We start from the raw sequence: 19462 nt of genomic DNA, 5'->3' as shown, positions 1-19462 counted from the left end.
GTAGCAACAGAGCCATAGCCACACACTGTAAAGAATGAGCAGTGACCAGTACAAGAGAAGAAAATAAGTCATTTAAAGCAGATTTGTCCTTACAAGAAGAAACTGCAAATAAAAGTCCCCATACTTTCAAAATTTCTCTGAACAAACTTTACCGTATGAGCCTGACAATTCAAAATTCAGAAAATCAGACTTGAAGAAATATGCACTTTTTCCCATAGCTATCAATACTTTTCCCATTCTTATCAGAAAGAGTAGGACTGGGAATAACTAAGTGCTTAGCAGCAGTGGGATCAACTAAGGCTAATGCTGCTGGGTCAAGTTTGGGAATAGTGTTTGTGTCTTTCGTCTTTTCCTGGTTAGGGGTCGCCACAGCGGAACTCCGGTCCGCTAATGATTGGCAGTTGATTTTTACATACCGGTTTGCCAGGCCTGATGCACAACCTTCAATGAAGGTACGCCCATTCACGCATGTCTCCACGCAGAAGACGCTCTAGCTGAGAATTGAACTGGACAGCGTCTTACTGTGAGGCGACAATGCTACCGCAGCACCACCACTGCGGGATAGGTTTGGGAATAGTGTATAAAAATTTAAAAGACTGAGGAACTTTATCCATCCTATCTGCCTTTTAGGGGCAACTGTCTGACTATCAGAAAAATTGTAGGCAGTAACATGCACATTCTCTAAAGCAGACAGAACAGGTGGAATTATTGTAGGTTCTGGAAAATCCATGTGTAAGAACTCATAGTATTTTCTGAGGGACTGAGAAACCTCATTGTTCTCTCACTGAAAACACTGGCATATTGTAGCAATAGTCTCACAGATTGATAAACTCCAACAGGGAATATCAGACATTGATCTCTCCTCTGAGTCTGCCTCAGAAATCTGAGGAAAAATTTATATGTCCCCGAATCTTCCTGTTCAGATTAAGAATTTTGAATCTCTTCAGGAAAAGGGGAATCCTTTCTTTTGCCACAAACTATTTTATAAGATGGATCAGTAGCCTGAATTAAACCCTGAGTCAGTGCCAGTAAACTACTCCTACCAAAGAAAATTGGGGAGGAATAGTTACATTCTTGGTTTTCTATTTCTTTTTGACAGGAAAAATGGGTCAAACCATGTTATTAATGGCAGCATCAGCTTCCCCAGGGATGGGTACACCATTCTGATACAGGACCAATGAGAGTGTCTCTCCCTTGCCCACTAAGGGGACCTCAGCATCCACTGAGGATGTGGATAACCCCTGGTTCATAGTAGCTGTAGATGCTATGCCAGAGGGGTCTGGAGTAAAAAGATGAATGGGCTGAGGTACAACAAATGGCTACAGTGCAGTCTCTTGCATGTGGCTAAGGCTAATTGCTAGTCTGCTGTTGTGGCAAAGGCTGTTTGCTTAATTTTTTTCTTTTTGTGGCTGGAAGAAGGAATAACCATGAGATGGTAGTTTCTTCCATGGTCAAGCTTAAAACTGTGTCTCTTTCCTGGGAAGATATCTGGCAATTGAAGGAGGTAAACACTGCCAATCCACAAAGTTACTTTGTGGACAGAAAAACGCACAGTAAAAAGCACTTTAAGTCACTATGCCATCCCGAGAAAAGTAAAATAAGCATGGTTTCTCCACAGGAAAAAAAGTTTTCAATTACTTTGCAACACTTTTAAACTGACATAAAAGACGAGCACTCCATTTAAAAGAAAATTACAGTCCTGAGACAGTCCATTAAAACACAGCACCCCTAGATTTAAAATAACTTTCCTGAAGAAGAAAGTAATAAAATGTCAATAAAATTACGAAAATGGAAGTTTTTTTTCCCACAAAGGGAACTTATCTGCTCAGCAAAGGAAAAGACAATCCAACTGTGGATCCTTGAATGCCTCACAGGAGCATACTCTTTGACGGCAGTAAATCTCTGAATGGCTTTACACCCAGACTTATCTTTTATTCATCTCAGCTCAAGCTGCTTGACAGTTTGTGTGTGTGGAAGGTGCCCTGAAGCTGTGCAAGCTAGCCATCTGTTATATCCTTGGCAGGATATAACCTATATAGCTTAGGCTAATGCAGCAGTGATCAATATGATGCACTTTAATGGAGACAATTTCCTAAAGCATGAATTATGAGATATTATTCAGACTCAACACATGAAATCTAACTGAGATTGATGTGCCATAGAGGCAAAAGAACTGCTAAGTCATATTTTATTAATAAGGTAAATTATTGTGATATTTTTTTATGGAAGAAAGCACACTCTGGGGAAAGGAAATGTTTTGTTTAGGGCATAGTTGTCCTTTAAGTAACAGTTAAATGCGGGTAACCATTTGCTGTGTCTGTCTATATATAATGTTGCACACTGGTCAGCTGTAGTCCACAAAAACCTTGTCAGTCAGCTCAGAGTCTGTACAATAGATTGAAATTCTTAAATTATATTTTCTTGATTATTTCCTATTCATCATGGGTACTCTAGAGCAAGTTTTAAATGAATTTTTTAGTAAATGTCAATGTTTGGATGGTTATTATACCGATCCATTGTTGTTCAATAAGTTCATCTTTGCAGTTCTGACTTAATTATTGCACTGGAAAAATCAGTTACGTTTTTAGAAGAACTTAAAAATGTATAACTCTTGCATTTATACTAAATAAGGAAAAAATGAGATTATCAGTTAAATTCCTGGGACTTTTCTGCTGGCATAGTTATCAAAATGTCATTATATGTAATAAAGACCTGCCCCTATCTTTCTTCCTTTGCCCAATCCATTCTGCTCCTTTACATTCCCTAAAACAATACTATGTAAAATTTGCACACTGGTTTCATATAACTGTCTTACATGTGTATCAAACATGTTTCTGCTAAATTAAGATTTGGTGCAATTTTCTGCTTCTAATATAATCTGTAATTTTAGTTTCAAATATATCGTATCCTATAATAAAACCCTTTTATTTTTATTTGTAAAACATGAATTTCCAATTGTTCTTTCCAAAAACATGTAAGTGAGAAGAAATGTGCAACAAATAATAATGGGTCACATACACATCCCAGAGCATTTGATAACAAATAAAAAAAAATAAATTGAATACCTTAAGGCTTTCTACAGCTATGTCTGAAACCTCAAAGGCAGAACACATCAGTGTGCCAGACAGGTGCTCAGTGGTACCACTTTCAATGAGCAGAAAAGCATAGTGAATTTGCTGGCTGACAAATTGGCTCAAACTTAACCCCTCACTCCCGCCTGCCTCCACCCATGAAATACCTACTAGAATAACCTCTCCAACTACTAATGAGGAACAGGTCCTAGCAGCACTCAGTAAGGCTAAATACACAGCCTCAGTGGGCCCTGGCAGTATCCTTGGATACCTCCTAAATTGCTGGAAACATGACCTATCAGGACCACTTGAGTCATTTTTCAAACATAGTGTTCTATAGCCACCATTTAAGACTGGAGATTGCTCAGCTCTAAATACTGAAATCCAGTGATTTTCTTGTTTATTATGCTATAATTCTTACTTCTGTCAATATATTTATAGAAACAACTCCTATGTGCACCAAAGTACACCCTGCTAATTGTGACATGGAAAATATAGTGTATATTGCTATACTGTAAACATGTAATGCCTTCTATATTGGCAACTGTAATAGGAAATTAAAAAAACATATTGTTGAACATTTATCTGACATAAAACATAAAATACTCACTAGTGAACTGTATAAACATGTTCTTAATAAAGGAGAAATATTTTCTTTAGATTTTCAGTACTTGAGGTAATAAATGATAGTATAAAAGGTGGTGATATATACACTGTGATGACCCTCCACTGAACCAGTAATCAAGGAACCTCAATCCTCACCACTGGGAACAGTACGGGGATGTTCACTGAAAGGATGACAGGTTCACACACAGTATTTCCAGATGCAGCTCTCTGCATCAAGTGCAATTTCCCTTAAGAGCACACAGAAATCAGAGCCAGTCTGGGGCTGGTTTCTCCCTCTTTTTCCAGATCCCCAGTAAGACTCCCCACTGGCACAGCTATAGAGTTGAGATCTTAGCTGAGTGACCAAGCCAAGACCTCCAGCACTCTCTCTGTCCAACCAGTGCTTTGTGTCCCTCACCAAATAGCTGACACATGTACTCTTTGAGGTTTGTTTTATAGATACATATACCTGGGAAAGGCTGGCACAGGTTTACTAGCTATGCCCCCTTCTGCCCAGACCATAAGGTAGTTTCCACTGCCACCAGTTACTCCTTATCAGCTACTTTAAGACCCTTAATAAAGGGTGTCCAATTGTACTGTGTAATATTAATATTAATACAAATGGTAGTTTGACCAAGACAAGGCTATTTGGAGTGGCCCACACAGTGTCACCAAATAAATATGCAAATACTCTCAAAATGTAAATATCTCTACACAGATCAGCCACAATGAAAGGTTTAAATATATTTAATAATAAATAATAAAATAAAAATACAATACTAAATATATATTCACAGTGACATCAGAGCTCAAAACCACAGGAAATATTTAACATAACAGTGCAGTACAGGCTCACACATATAAAGAAAAACATCTAAACTAAACTTTACTATATTCCTGACTGTATCTATCAGAATCATACTGTTCCCCCAGAAAATTACTTCATTAGAGCAAGGCAGATATGGTGAGTGGATCTTGCTTTTGTCAGATCCAAGACAGAATGCAGAATGCTCTGTCTCACTAAGTCACTTTTCATATTAATATCTAAAATATTACTGCAGGGATATCTTGCAGAATCACATCATTTCTGGTCATCTGACTTCTAGTTCCCAGGCCAAAACCCCCATTGCTATAAGCTGGCAGCATTTAGCATCTATCTGTAAAAATATACAGACAAGGGCTTTTCCTTAGATCGTAGGCAGATACTAGAAGTAATAAAACAGTTGCATTCCTTCATGCTTCAAAAATAGCAATTAGTTCACTCCAAGGGCAATACAGAAAGTGTCTTAGTACAGACTTTGTGACTCTAGCTGCATTAAAAACCTGAGAGAAAGCTTCTTTTATTGTGTAGCATATAAAGCAATTTAATTTCTGCTATTTTTCTAAAGTTTGCTGGACTGAAGTTAACCCTCCAGTTTCCCCTGTTGACATATACATTTAAGCAGTTACAATAGTGCATGTACATTTCTGTTTTTTTTTCCAGTAGGGCACACTGTGGATACATTTTAAGCACAAGCACTTTACAAAATACCTTTTCAACACACATCTTTGTACACAGCATGTTGATGTACACATGACATACAGTTCTAACACATTTTTAACACAAGCATCTTATATAAATCATTTTGATATTCACCAATTGCATATAATTATTTACAAAATTCCAGCTAGCTGTGCTGGCAGTATCTCCTTTCATCACATACACTAAGATGGAAAATGCTGAATATAAATGTATTTCAGTAGTTAGAGCTTATCAACATTCAGGCTTAAATGGTAGCTGTAATATAAAGCCTTTATTAATAATGCTTACAAGAAGGATTGGGTTGTATGCTAGAGACTAAAAGACTGGGTTGTATGCTAGTGACTAAAATCAGGCAATGCCAACCGGAAAAGAACAGAACCACAGGTGAAGGAGCATTAAAAACTATTAGATACTTCTTTTGCCACACGTAAAAGAAAAACTGCAGCAGAACAAAGTGTCTATCAACTTTTAGATCCCTTCCTTCTTCACAGAGGCACTTTATTTCTGCCTTTTGTCAATTTGGTAGTGCTGTTTTGTCAGTCTTCAAAGGCTTTGAAAGCCATTAAAACACTTCATGTCTGTACACTTTTCCTTTTTCTGATAACTAGTAGTTGAATGAGCAGGTGACGTTCATTACAGTACAACAAATCATGACTGATTCTCACTGATCTTCACCCATATCATGTGTTCTTGACAAGGATGCCAAGATTCAACTCATGAGAAAATGAAAACCACAATCAGGTACACTAAAGAAGCCCATGAACTTATGGTGATCTCTAAAGTGAAAGATAACTATAAATCCTTCTTTAGCTTAATTAAAAAGCTAAAAAGAAATACCCTACACCGCTCTGAACTTACTCAGAATGACGCACGCTAATCTGATCCACTAGATGTTGCCAACATTCTTGATAGCAAACTCACTATCAACTTCACCTTCGAGACTTCTGTCCAAAGCCCTGAAATACTCAAACCCCTTATTTCCCAATTATGTCTAAGGATCATTTACTGAAAGTGCTAACCAAGACCAATAATAGTTCCTCCATGGGAATGGGTGGTATACTGGTTGCTTAATTAATATGTTAAACGTCATTGCAGACCAGCTCCTTAACATTTTTAACCAGTTTAGCTATGGGGTTTGACCCTGATGAGTGGCCCACTGCAGTTGTGATGCTCCTCCCTAAGGGCGTCCTTACAACCAATCTGGTAGTTACAGAACTATCAGTGTTGCAATCCTCCTATGCAAAGCCATGGAGCATATTAAAACTGGCCTCATTAACTACAGTATCAAGAATTTTACTTGACATGACCCCCAACAGGTTGACTTTGTGAAGGATAGATCCTATCTTGTCTATCTTATAAACTTCTTCATAAGGGTTAGAGAGTCTGTAGATGGTGGCCATTTAGTACACATAATGTATACTGACACGGCCAAGACCTTCAACACCATTCCCATGATAGTATCATACAGAAGCTAAATGCATTAAAAATCAACCCATATGTGATACAGTGGATAACAAACTGGCTGAGAGACAGAACCCATGCAGTGAGAGTTAGACAAGCCTCATTAAAATGTAAGAAATTAACCTTTGGTGTCCGTCAGGGCTCATTACTAGGACATTTTGCCTTTACTTCTCAGATCTCTAACTAAATAACCAATACCTATGTCTAATTAAGTTTACAGACAACTGCAAACTGGAGATGTTTGTTATGTTACCTTCTGACAACCAGACCCTCCAATCTGAACTGCCTCAGGTAAACTCTTGATGTACTTAAAATGAACTCAAATAAAATTTTAGCAACTGTAGTGTTGTCATTTTTGGCAGAAAACCCTTCCTTTCCTCAACTGAGATAGACAACTCAGCACTAAAAATGAATATGTAGTCTGAACCTATGAACTTGAGTTTATAATTACCACTCTTCTGGCCATCATTTGACAGTGTCTGTCAGGAAATCATTTGTGTTTGCACAGCTCATTTCAAAAGGAATATCTTGAAGGTCTAAAGTGGTAATCATTTCTTTATACTCAATATCGATCAGACCAATAATTGAATGCAGTGCCCCTTCAGGATGTATCTCATATAACATATAAAACAATTAGAAACTCTTCAAAGGTTTATAGCCAAAAAGCTCACAGACCTAAAAAACACTGAGCCATCAAGGGAAGCTATACGTTTTGCCCCTTTATTCACTCTCTTATATGCTTTTGAGTGGAGCTCTCTGTCTTACTTATCAAGCCATGACAAACCTAGTTGTCTTGGACCTCCTGTATCTCCGTAATTCAATGGCTTCACTAATACTAGAACCAAGGACCTAAAGCGTCATTAACAGATAAACAAAACACTGGAGTGAAAGATTTATAGTGTAATACTTCCTAAACCTCTGGAATAGACTTCCCTTGCATATTAAGCAGTGTGACTTATTATCTTCTTTGAAACATAAACTAGATGACTGGATGATTATCCACAAATTTACTCCAGGATTGGTTGGTATGGCGCTCCTTGAGAAAGGAGATGCAACCCAAGGGAGGGTACTGGTATGGTGTGAAATGCCATAAAACATCCATGTCTTATGCACATAGTAAGTTGCTTATGAACAGGGGCTTGGTCATAATTCCATAAATTTAGAATATTTCATGCACTGTAAAGCTGCTAGAAACATGCAACTGCATTGCCTATCAGTGTGATATGCTGATGGCTAATCCTTTGCTGCTGTCTTTATTGTTTGCATATTTTTTTACCACAGTAGATGAAATACTAACAGTGAAACATAAACCTAATTATGCATATGGTACTGGCAGGATATTGTATATTAAAATATTCACATTAATTTCCATTATAATGTTCTAGAATATTTCATAGAATGTGCAAATGTATTTCACTGCTATTGTTTGCCATTTCCTAAATAATTCTACTTTCCATTTTTTTACTGTACAGTTGTGCAATAACTACTACCCACAAATTCAGCCTCTCTTCATTTTTAAGGAATACTCTGTTTGTTTAGGAACTTTCCTGGCAATTATTGCTTACCTGGGAATGAGTATTACGGAGTACATGGTTTCAAAGGTCATTTTAGCTTCATTTAAATGTTTTATTTTAAGGAAGTGTGGTGTATAATGGATGATCAGTTCTGTTGCTGTAGGATTCAGTATGTTATGCCACAGATTCATAATATAATTCATAATATAAAACATGCAAAACAGTATGTGCAGCCATATTACATAGTGACTCTAATTAATTGTTAGGATGCAGGTTCTACTTCTCAGTAGATTTTGTGAACACTTCTCTGGACACTGCCTCGCATGTCATTCCACATGTAACTCAGTTTCATTTGCAACAAATTGCATTAAATAGACTGATTACTGACTGGTATCTCTGTCTGTCTGTTCAACCTGTCTTTAAACTATCAGTATGAGTAGCTGGTGAAATTTGAAGATGTAGGTTGAACAAATCACAGTAGGTTCATGGATGTATTTTTTACCATATAGATGGCAGCTGTTGGAACAATCTTCCTTGCAGTGCATCTTTATCAACAGTAACAAAGATGCCAAGCACTCCTGGAGCAAGCTGTAGGCACTTCTAAAACAGGAACACTGAGCTAAAGTAAACAGAGACATTCTTCTGTCAGGTATAAAACAGTAACTTTATGCAATGAAATGGTTTACAACATCACTATGCATATCCTATTGAAATTCAAATGTGACTGCCCTACAGAATGTTTATGGAACAGTTGTAGCCATTGGGCACTGATGCTTTAACCCCATCCTCACCACCCACCTCACCAGTGGGATGTTAAAGGTCTAACCTGTCTCCTGTGCTGTGGCAGCCGTTGCCACACATTGAGGCTTGTGAACTTTGTGGCATTTTAAGAAAGCAATGAAGAACGTATTACTTACTTTTCTACTTTGTGTGCATGCCTTGTTGAGTTACACATTACCTTGTAATATTCATCTGGTTATTCAAGGCACAATCAAAATCACCCATGTTGTTTATTGGATGAAAATGAGAAGGATTTCTCATAATAAAAATGCCAGCTTTAGACCATTATTTTGTTACCACTAGCAAATACAATTAAATTAAATGGGAGCTACCCTTTATTCGAAATAGATATAAGGCAGTTTAATAATTATTATCTCCACAGCAAAAGATCTGGATACATTGCTATAAAACACAGATATGCAATATATCTAAGCACTTTCCTGATGTTTTTGTCAAATTGACATCTGTGAAATGTTAACTGCTGAAACAGCCACTGTCACTAGATAGTGTGACTGAGAAGTATAACTTTTAGATTTGCCACTTTTCTGCATACTGCCCAGTAGTAGGTAAGTCACCATTGCACATGCATACTGATAAACATACACTCACACACACACACACACACACACACACACACACACACACACACACACACACACACACACACATACTCACGCACACCAATGGGGGTATTTGCTAGGTGACTGGACTTGAGCATTCACATTGCGTTATCACAACAGTGCTTGCCATATGATGATATTTCTCAGATTCTTATAATTAAGTTTATAATTCTTTACAGCATAAAAATCAAAAATTTACCTAGTTAATAAGAGGATCATTTATAGGAGTTAGAGGGTAAGTGAGCCATGTGGACATTTCTGCTTTGCTGGGGACCAAAAAATAGTAACATATTTTAAATATTATTCTTATAAATTTAGAAAATTCCTGGAATGTCAAAATTTGTATTAGCATGCATTTTATAAAAGATGAAGTCCGAAACTCAAATATATGTCATTATTTAGTGACTTCACTTCTCAGTGATTTGCCAGAAAACCCACACATTTTTTTGAGGACCAGACCAAAAAATGAAATCTGGACATTTGAGAGGTATGCTTGCCAGGGGTCCACTTGAACAGACAGAAAATCCATGTAATTGAAACTTACATAATTGAGACGACAACACTGAAACCTTATTTTAACAAAGTTTCACATCATTGGAATTTTAATCCGGGAAAAGAGGCAGTTGGCCAACATGGAGAAATTTGGCCTTTTCCACATTATAGTGCAATCTCGGAGTTGGTATATTTAGTTGGGGGGTGTGGCTGGTGCAATCCCTCCACATTGGGGAGTGGGGGGGCCACCCCCCTCCCTACTGGTGTGGGTTTGACATACTTTGGTATAATTTTTTTTTTATGTTGGCCAACTGCCTCTTTTCTCAGATTAAAATTCCGGTGGTGTGAAACTTTGTTAAAGTAAGGTTGGGATGTTGTTGTCTTGATCATGTAAGTTTCAATTAGATGGATTTTCAGAATTCTCAAGTAGACTTACTTACCAGTACCCATGTTACACCCTACCTGTCAGGATAAGGGTAGCCAGGCCAGTCATATCTGGGGTACATTTATGAACACCCATCCAGTTGGTGTACTGCATATTCAGTTATCAGCACTGTTGGGGCAAAGAGGGCAGAATGAAGAGTGTAACATTTACCTGCTTTTTGTCTCTTTGGAAGGTAGCAACACTGTATACAGCATACATACATATATATATATATATATATATATATATATATATATATATATATATATATATATATATATAAAACGACAGGAAGAAAATAACGATGTTGAGTATCACATGGTATTCGCCTAATGTGAACATACTGGATAAATGCAAACATTTACAAAAGAGCCAATAACAATCTGTGGCAGTAGGGTAAATATGATGTTTTATTATGTATACAAATAGGATAGAAATGAGAACAAGTCAGAATCCATGACAGCCATTGATGAGCAGACAAGGTTAAAAAAGTGCAAATTATGGAAACAGAGTCAATATAAATCACTGATGTGATACTGATGAGCATTCAGTTTTACATGGTATGAATACCAAGAGATGGAATTAAAGACAGCCAAGGGAATGTAGAGTGAAGGTAAAGATGGGCAGGTGGAAGTAGACAGTAGCTTATCCTAGCAAATTAAAGATATGAGTAGCATGGTAAGTAACTCACAGCTCAGAGAAAGTCTGAAAAGTGACATTCCAGGACTAAATAATGCAATCATTCTAGATATAAGTCCTGGAAAGTTAAGGAAATTCTTAAAATATGCTTGGCATGGACATTGTAGGCTGTTATAAACAGATTCTTGTATAGTCTAGAAAAGTAAAACCACTGAATTTGTTATGGAACTATGTAGTTGAAGTGACAAAAAAGCTCACAGATAATGGGTTGCAGGATAACACAAACAAATGGCTGGTGCAAAAGCTACAGATTAAAACTCAATGTAAAGAAATGCATTATACTGCCCTTTGAGTAACATTCCACCCAAATTAATTACTTCATCAATAAAAGACCCCAACAGTTGACCTGATAGTCAAGGATCTGGGAACATATGTAGGCAGTAATTTGGCATTTGACCAACACGTAACCAAGACAGTAAGAAAATGACCAGCCCTTATCAGGCTCATCATTGAGTACAATGCCCCATTGACATGTACCTATCTAGGCACTTTTAACAAATGGAATGCCCTCAAAGGATACTCACCATGAGAATCCAGTGTATGAATACCTTCTACACAGATTGCCTTAAGGTCCTCTCTCTGTACTCAGTCTCCTGCAATTTACTGAGAGTGATTCTATGCCTAGCATATTAGGACATCCTCAGATCCAGCTCTGATGGACCTCTTGTACATCCACAAGGCAAACAACATCATAAGCACTACATCCAAGGATCTGGGCTTTGTCTGTGACATAGATAGAACCTGCTGAAGGGACCAATGTGTGTCTCAAAGGATCCCTATGCTATGGAATAAGCTCCCCATCTCCATGAAGCAGAGTTCACCCTTGACCCTATTCAGAAAAAAAACATTGATTATTGGATGAGAAATTGCAAATCCCCCCCCCTTCAAACCCCATGTCTCTGATGGACAGAAGTTGACAGTAAGCAGATTAATTCCCATCTAGCACACCCCCTAACATAACCCTTAGTTAACATTTTACTAACATACCCCCACCATATGGGTGCCCAAGGACCTCTGAGACAAAACTGAGTTCTGTTGTATGGCTAGGCTTATAAAGACCCTGGAGGTTGTTAGCCTAGTGTAAACCTATGAACCTATAAACCTATGTCAGAGGACAGGAGAATGTGGGCAGAGGTTGTCAAAGGAGTACAGACAACTGTAATAGCATATGCTAAATGCCAGGAAGATGTAGGAGATGCAGTAGTGAAAGAAAGGAGAAGGGAAGGACATCCAGTGGCAGGGGAGAATGGAAAGTATTGTAGTGAAATGCACAAAAGGGAAAAATGTAGTGACAAGTAATAAGTAGGACTCAGAGTCAGAGCTTGTGAGAAAGGAATCAGCACCACAGGAGGGAAGTTGTTAAGGATCTAGAAAATGGCATATTTATTGGAGAATTTTGTAATGGCTGCTAGAGATGTGTGAGTTACATAATTAACACTTTTATCATTAATATGTTTACAAGAGGTTTTGTTATACTTCTGCTGTAACAAATCTTATTTTAACTGAATGTTGTTTTTAAAATTCCATTTTTCATGCAATTTTTATTTTATTTTATAACACAAGCCTGTTTTCTTCTTTTCTAGCTATGCTGTTACTGTTCAGGAGTCATATGCGCATCCATTTGATCAGGTGTATTATACAAGATGCACAGATATCCTTAACTGGTTCAAATGTACCAGACATAGGTGAGTACAAATCTGGAGAATCTGGATTGATACTTTTAATTGTGATACAGAAATGATGGCCTAACTGAGCTATATAACAGAAAAAAAATGTTGTTATGCTGTGTTTTATTTACTGTGATATAGGTTCCAGAAGCTTTTTTTTGGGGGGGGGGGGCACCTCCTGCAGCTGACTAAAGTTGCTATAATTCCAATGTGTTTGATGTTAATTTTTATATTTGTTATACAATTTATCTATATACTACAAAAATAAATAAATGTGTTGGAAAATTATGTTCCCCACCCACCACTGATTATAATCTTCTTGATCTTGTCCACACAAATATTTCCCCCAAAATGCAGCACCCTCATGTTACTTCATCCCTGTTATGTCATTTATCTATGAATATCTGCTTTGTAGCCCCTAAATAACTCCACTAAATTGAAGAATTTTTCCAAACCCACTTATTTACTATTTACTGACCTTATTGATAATCACAATCGGTAGAGCTCCCCACCAAGTTTTGTAACTGAGGCTACTGCCTTACTGATGCCTTACTGCTTGAATAAGTACTCCCAGACCACCTACTTATTGGTGAGTAAATTAAACTTTTTTTCATTGCTTCTAAGAGCACTTGATATTTTTTCATCGATGTTCATTTCTTAAAATTTGTAATTTGATGTGAGCATGTTCCTTTGTTCTTATTACAATATATTTACATCGCTGTTTGTATGTATTACAGCAAAAAAGCAGTGTTAAAGTTGCTATAATTCCAATGTGTTTGATGTTAATTTTTATATTTGTTATACAATTTATCTATATACTACAAAAAATAAATAAATAAAGGTGTTGGAAAATGATGTTCCCCACCCACCACTGATGATAATCTTCTTGATCTTGTCCACACAAATATTTCCCCCAAAATGCAACACCCTCCTGTTACTCCATCCCTGTTATGTCATTTTATCTATGAATATCTGCTTTGTAGCCCCTAAATAACTCCACTAAATTGAAGAATTTTTTCCAGACCCACTTATTTACTATTTACTGACCTTATTGACAATCACAATCAGTAGAGCTCCCCACCAAGTTTTGTAACTGAGGCTGCTACCTTACTGCTTGAATAACTACTCCCAGACCACTTACTTGTTGATGAGCAAATTAAAAATGTTTTCATTGCTTCTAAGAGCACTTGATATTTTTTCGATATTCATTTATTAGAATTTGTAATTTGATGTGAACATTTTCATTTGTTCTTATTACAATATATTTACATCACTGTTTGTATGTATTACAGCAAAAAAACAGTGTTAAAGTTGCTATAATTCCAATGTGTTTGATGTTAATTTTTATATTTGTTATACAGTTTATCTATATATTACAAAAATAAATAAATAAATGTGTTGGAAAATTATGTTTACTTCAGCTGACTGAGCAGATTTTGTTTTGTAGACTGGCATAACATAATGGCCAAATATCTATCTGTCTATATAGATAGATAAATGCATATTACCCATTACTTTTTTTTTCTTTTTTTATTTGATTTTCATTATAATGAATAATAAAATGAATTATAAAACAAATAACTATTTTATAAGTCTACAGCTTATCAATACATCAAAGTTATACAAGTCTGCAGCAATTAATATTTTTAAGCAAATCCTTAGGTTTAAGCCAAGAGTTATTTGAATGTGTAAGATAAGAAGTTCTCATCTTTATAGTATGCAGTTCACTACAGCAAACAATGTTTGCCATACTAATAAACTAATAACATTAATAACTAATAACTCTAATAACACTAGAGGGGGTAACTTTACTTTTCCATTTTTAGTAATTACTTTTCTGGCTATAGCAAGAATAGACCATAGAAGAGGTGCCTGAGATTTTAGAATTATCTTAGGAATTGGAGCATTAAATAAAACCAAAGATTTGGAAATATTACATCTGTCTGACCAAAGGGCTTGAGTGAAGTTATTAATATCTTTCCAAAAAGGGGAGATTACTTCACATTTATTTGCCATATGCATCCAATCAGCTATTATTTCAGAATCTAGTCTACAGCATATGATTCTATTTAATTTATACATAATTGTAATTTTGTTAGGAGTGACAAAAACACTGTGTACGAATTTCCAAGTGAACATTTTCCAATATAATGAGGATGTAGTTTTATCTGCAGATTTTAATATAATTTTCTTCAGAGAAGTCTTCATTTTTGAGGAAAAATTCCAATATAAATTATTTGAATATGTGAAATAAAACCTAAGAATTTTATAAAATTGTGACAAATATGATTTATTTTTCATTGCATTATTGTTGATGTTTATTAAGAATTTCAATTTTTTGAGAACAATTTCTTACTTAGATTAAATATCCTATTTATCTTTGTGTTCACAAAATCTCTGTGTTCATAAAATCTCTAAGAATTTGTAATATTATCCAATTCTTAGAATTGTGATTGTATCTGGACCTTAAATTTTCAACAGTATGTATTTCAGTAACATTTAAGAATTGATGCCAACACATTAAGTTACTTTGTTCTTTCAATACTATCATTTTGATGAAATTATGAGTTTCTTAGCACTCATTTGTATATGCAATTGGAAATATAGAAAATATTAAGTCTTTAGTACAATGGTTAGAATATGTTAACTTCTGGAAAGAGGAAAGAATACTATTTATATAGGGAATTTGAGTAGAGGGAATATTTCCATTTCTGCAAAAATCTTTTAATAACCAGATAAACCTTTCATTGACTATTTGTTTATGACTGGTTGTATTATAATTATTTATTTATAATATTTTTTGATGTATTTGTTTCCATTTTGAATTGTATGATGGATTTATCCACAAGGAAATAACTTTTACAATTGCTGAAGTGACATACAGCTGATTTCAAGGAATTCTATTCCACCATTATCCCAACCTTTTCTGTGCCAATCAAAAGAAACTCTTGGTTTATTGGGATGTCAAAAAGTTTAAATAGAATATTATTTATCTTTTTCATTGATTATTTTGGTGGAATAGTACTAAATATTGTAAGACAAATAATATTTTAGGGATAATTACCATCTTAATTAGCATTAATCATTCTTTCATAGTAAAGAATAATTTATTCCAGTTTGTGACTAAAGTTAAAATTTTATCAACATCATGTTGAAATGTGTTTGTATCATTTCTTTACTATTAGGCATAATGGTTATACCAAGGAATTTAATTTAAGTGCTATTGCAATTGATGATAGAATATTTTTGTATGGATTTAGTATTTTTATTCATTAATAATGTACTTGTTTCATCATGATTAAATCTTAATTATGAGATTTATTCAAAAAGACGCATAGAGCTAATATGTTATAATGAGTTCTCTATATTTCATGTTGCTAGTAAAATATTGTCAGCAAAGAGTTGAATCGTTAGTTTGAAATCTTTTATTTTGATGCCTTTAATGTTCTTATTGGGTCTAATACTATTAGCAAAGGTTTATATTGCTAATCCAAAAAGTACAGGTAAAAATGAACAACATTGTTTTGTGCCTTTTTTGTAATTTAAAGGAATTAGAAAAGAGCCTATTTTATCATAAGCACAAAAGTTACTGTAGAAGTTAGAAAATAATGCAATTAGCTCAAGTGAGAAATTGTACACTTTAAGTGTTTTAAACAGGTAAGGCAAATTGCCTGAATCAAAAGCCTTATCAAAATCAAGACTAATGATAGAAAGTTATTCTTTATTCTTATTTGTATAGTCTATTAATGTATGCATCCTTGTTATGTTATCCTGTACTTGTCTATTTAAAATAAACTGTGTTTGATTGTTGTTAAATAGTTTCAGTATTAATAAATTGATTTTATTGGCTAAAACAGACATGGACATCTTGTAGTCCACATTTAAAGCTGAATGGGTGTGTTTTAAAATAGGTGATATGAGGGAATATTTTCATGATGGGGGAACTTCAAAAGTTGTTTTTATTTCTCTATAGACCTTATCTAATATTTTAACAGCATAATCCAGTAGTATTTTATATAATTCTTGCATAAAACCATATAATCCTTGTGCCTTATTATTTTTTAACTTTTTTATTTGATCTTTTATTTCTATTACAGTGAATGGTCTTTTTATTTTTTTTTTATTTGCTCACTTGTTAATTTATTATTTATAGTTTTCCTTAGAAAAGTTTCACCTATTATTTAGGTTATATGCATTTTTATTTATATTTTCATAAAATATTTTAAAACCATCAAGAATACCTTTAATATCTGTTCTTCTTTCTTTTTTCTTATTTTGTATGTTATAATTTCTTTGATATGATTTAGTTTATTCATTTTCTTTGATCTAATAGCAGGTTTATGCAAGCTTAATACATTTACTGAATATGCTTTAAGCTTACGTTTTTCCAGGTTTATTGAAACTTTATGATTTAGAATTTCAACATATTTTGTATTTAAGTTTTAAAGTTCTGACTGACTGATAGTATTATTTGGTTTTAGATTTAACTTTAATTTATCTATTTTGGCCTATAGTGTATTCAGTTGTTTGTTTCATTCTCTTGTTTTACTAATATACCAGCTTATAACTCTTCCATTCAAGTAAGCCTTTAGTGAATTCCACAAGGCAATATCAGATACTTCACCATTCATGTTAATTTCTAAACCCTTTAACACACTACTCCTTAAATCCTTTTATTTTTTAACAATGGCAGGTGGTAATCTCCTATGCTCTATTAAATTGTCAGCTTTTAAAATAAAATTAAATACTATAGCATTATTGTCTGATAATAGACATAAAACTATTGAAGCTTCTCTAATATGTGAAAACAGGTTGTTTGAGACAAAAATTTTATCAATATTTGTTTGTGTTACATATCTATATGAATAATGGGTAAATTAAAGTGAGTTTGTTTTCATTAGCTTCTGTATATCCTTTAAATTTATTAGATTTACAAACTTTGATAAGTGTTTAGCTGAAGACGTCATTCTCAGTTTCCTATCTGCAGTGAATTAAATCATCAGCCATTATGACTTCACTTATCATGTAATAGGCTAAAGTGTCTAAATCATTTTTTTGCATCCTTAGCTCTGACCCCTAGAATCCAATAATAGTTCACTAATGTATATAATTTTCTGTTCCACTCAGTTATAACAATGCTTATCATACCATTTTTATCAACATAGCTATCTTTTACTTTAGGCATTACTGGTGAGTTCTTCCATAGAATGGGAATGCCTCTTCTTTTAGCTGAAATGTCAGATCCTGCTAAAACCAAATAATTTTTTAATGAAAGTTTATTTATATCTTTATTAAATAAATGTGTTTTCTGTAGAAATACTATTTGAGCTTTATGTAACTGCAAGTATTAGAGCAGGCTCCCATCTTTACTGAATGTTTCAATCTATTAATATTAGAAGATATACGTTTAAAATAAGACATTTATATAGCAAAAAACAGATATAATAAAATCACATTCATGTACAGAACTTATTATATAATTAATAAATACAAATAAAAAATTACTTAATAATATATCGATAAAACATTCTACCATTGAATAATGTATTCCTACTTTGTTGAAAAAGTCAAACTACATCTCAACCTCTCCATTAGACTAACAATGCCTAGCTTATACTTCTGTTTCATGTTAATGTGTCTCCTATTTTAGTATACATAATCTTAAAAAAACCTGACAGTGAGTTATTGTGAATAAGAAAAGTTAAAAAGTTATTTAGAATCTTTCTTAATAATTCAACCTGACTATTTCTACTATCATCAATCCGCTCACATCATCTTCATTGTCTACTATAGGGAGGAAGCCAGTTATTTTCATATTTATTAATTTATAGGTCAGATGATTTCATATTTTTTCTATTTTGTTTACCATGTGTAAAATTGTAGACATATTAATGTTCTTAACTATATACATATTTACTTATTCTTATCTCTTCCTATTTCTGTTTGCACATTATGTCTTGTACTATTACTATATTCTTAAGTTTTATATTCTAGCTGGAATCCTAGTATAGAATGTCATTTAATAGAACAATTGTATTTTCACTTACATATTTGATAATCTTAACGCAATTCTAGTTGCCTCACAGCTAGAGGTTCTCCCGTTCGATTCTCGGCTGGAGCTCCTTCTGTGTGGAATCTGCATGTCCTCCCCGTGGTTGAGTGGCATTCGAAAGACATGCGTGAATGGGTGTGCCTTCGTTGAAGCTTGGGCATTGAGCTGGCACCTCGGCACAGTAAATATCTACTGCCAATCATTAGCAGACTGGAGTTCCGCTGTGGCAACCCCTAACCAGGAAAAGCTGAAAGACACAACAACATGTTATTTTAAGAGTGTCTGAACAAACATCCAAAAAATCTTCTCTTCAAGATTCAAACTTTCCAAAAAAAACTGTCACAAGATTTTAAATTTGGTATCATTAAAAAGACACAGTAGCAGAGCAATATAATCCTAAATTTCTTATCAGAAGTGTCTTTCTGTAGGTTAGTTTATAAGATATCCTTTAGCTATACTGCAAGAATTCAGAAGTATTGAATAACTGTTAGTTGTTTAAAAGGTAATTTGCTGTCCTTTAGTTATCTAACCTTTAATTATTAATATCTTAACAT

At 34.4% G+C, this 19462-nt stretch overlaps 1 protein-coding gene across 1 annotated transcript in view; it reads left to right on the top strand.

The window, feature by feature from the left end:
* The window catches only part of MEGF11 (multiple EGF like domains 11), a 4956374-nt gene that overhangs the window by 1992696 nt on the left and 2944216 nt on the right, over positions 1-19462 (top strand). The window contains 1 exon segment of the mRNA XM_044077861.1: positions 12773-12874. Coding sequence (XP_043933796.1) covers positions 12773-12874 — 102 coding nt within the window.

The sequence above is a fragment of the Protopterus annectens genome, chromosome 7.part0, assembly GCF_019279795.1.
Source record: "Protopterus annectens isolate FY-2018-M chromosome 7.part0, PAN1.0, whole genome shotgun sequence".
NCBI lineage: Eukaryota > Metazoa > Chordata > Ceratodontiformes > Protopteridae > Protopterus > Protopterus annectens.
The sequence above is the reverse complement of the archived record's forward strand: the minus strand, read 5'-3'. Positions and strand labels throughout refer to the sequence as shown.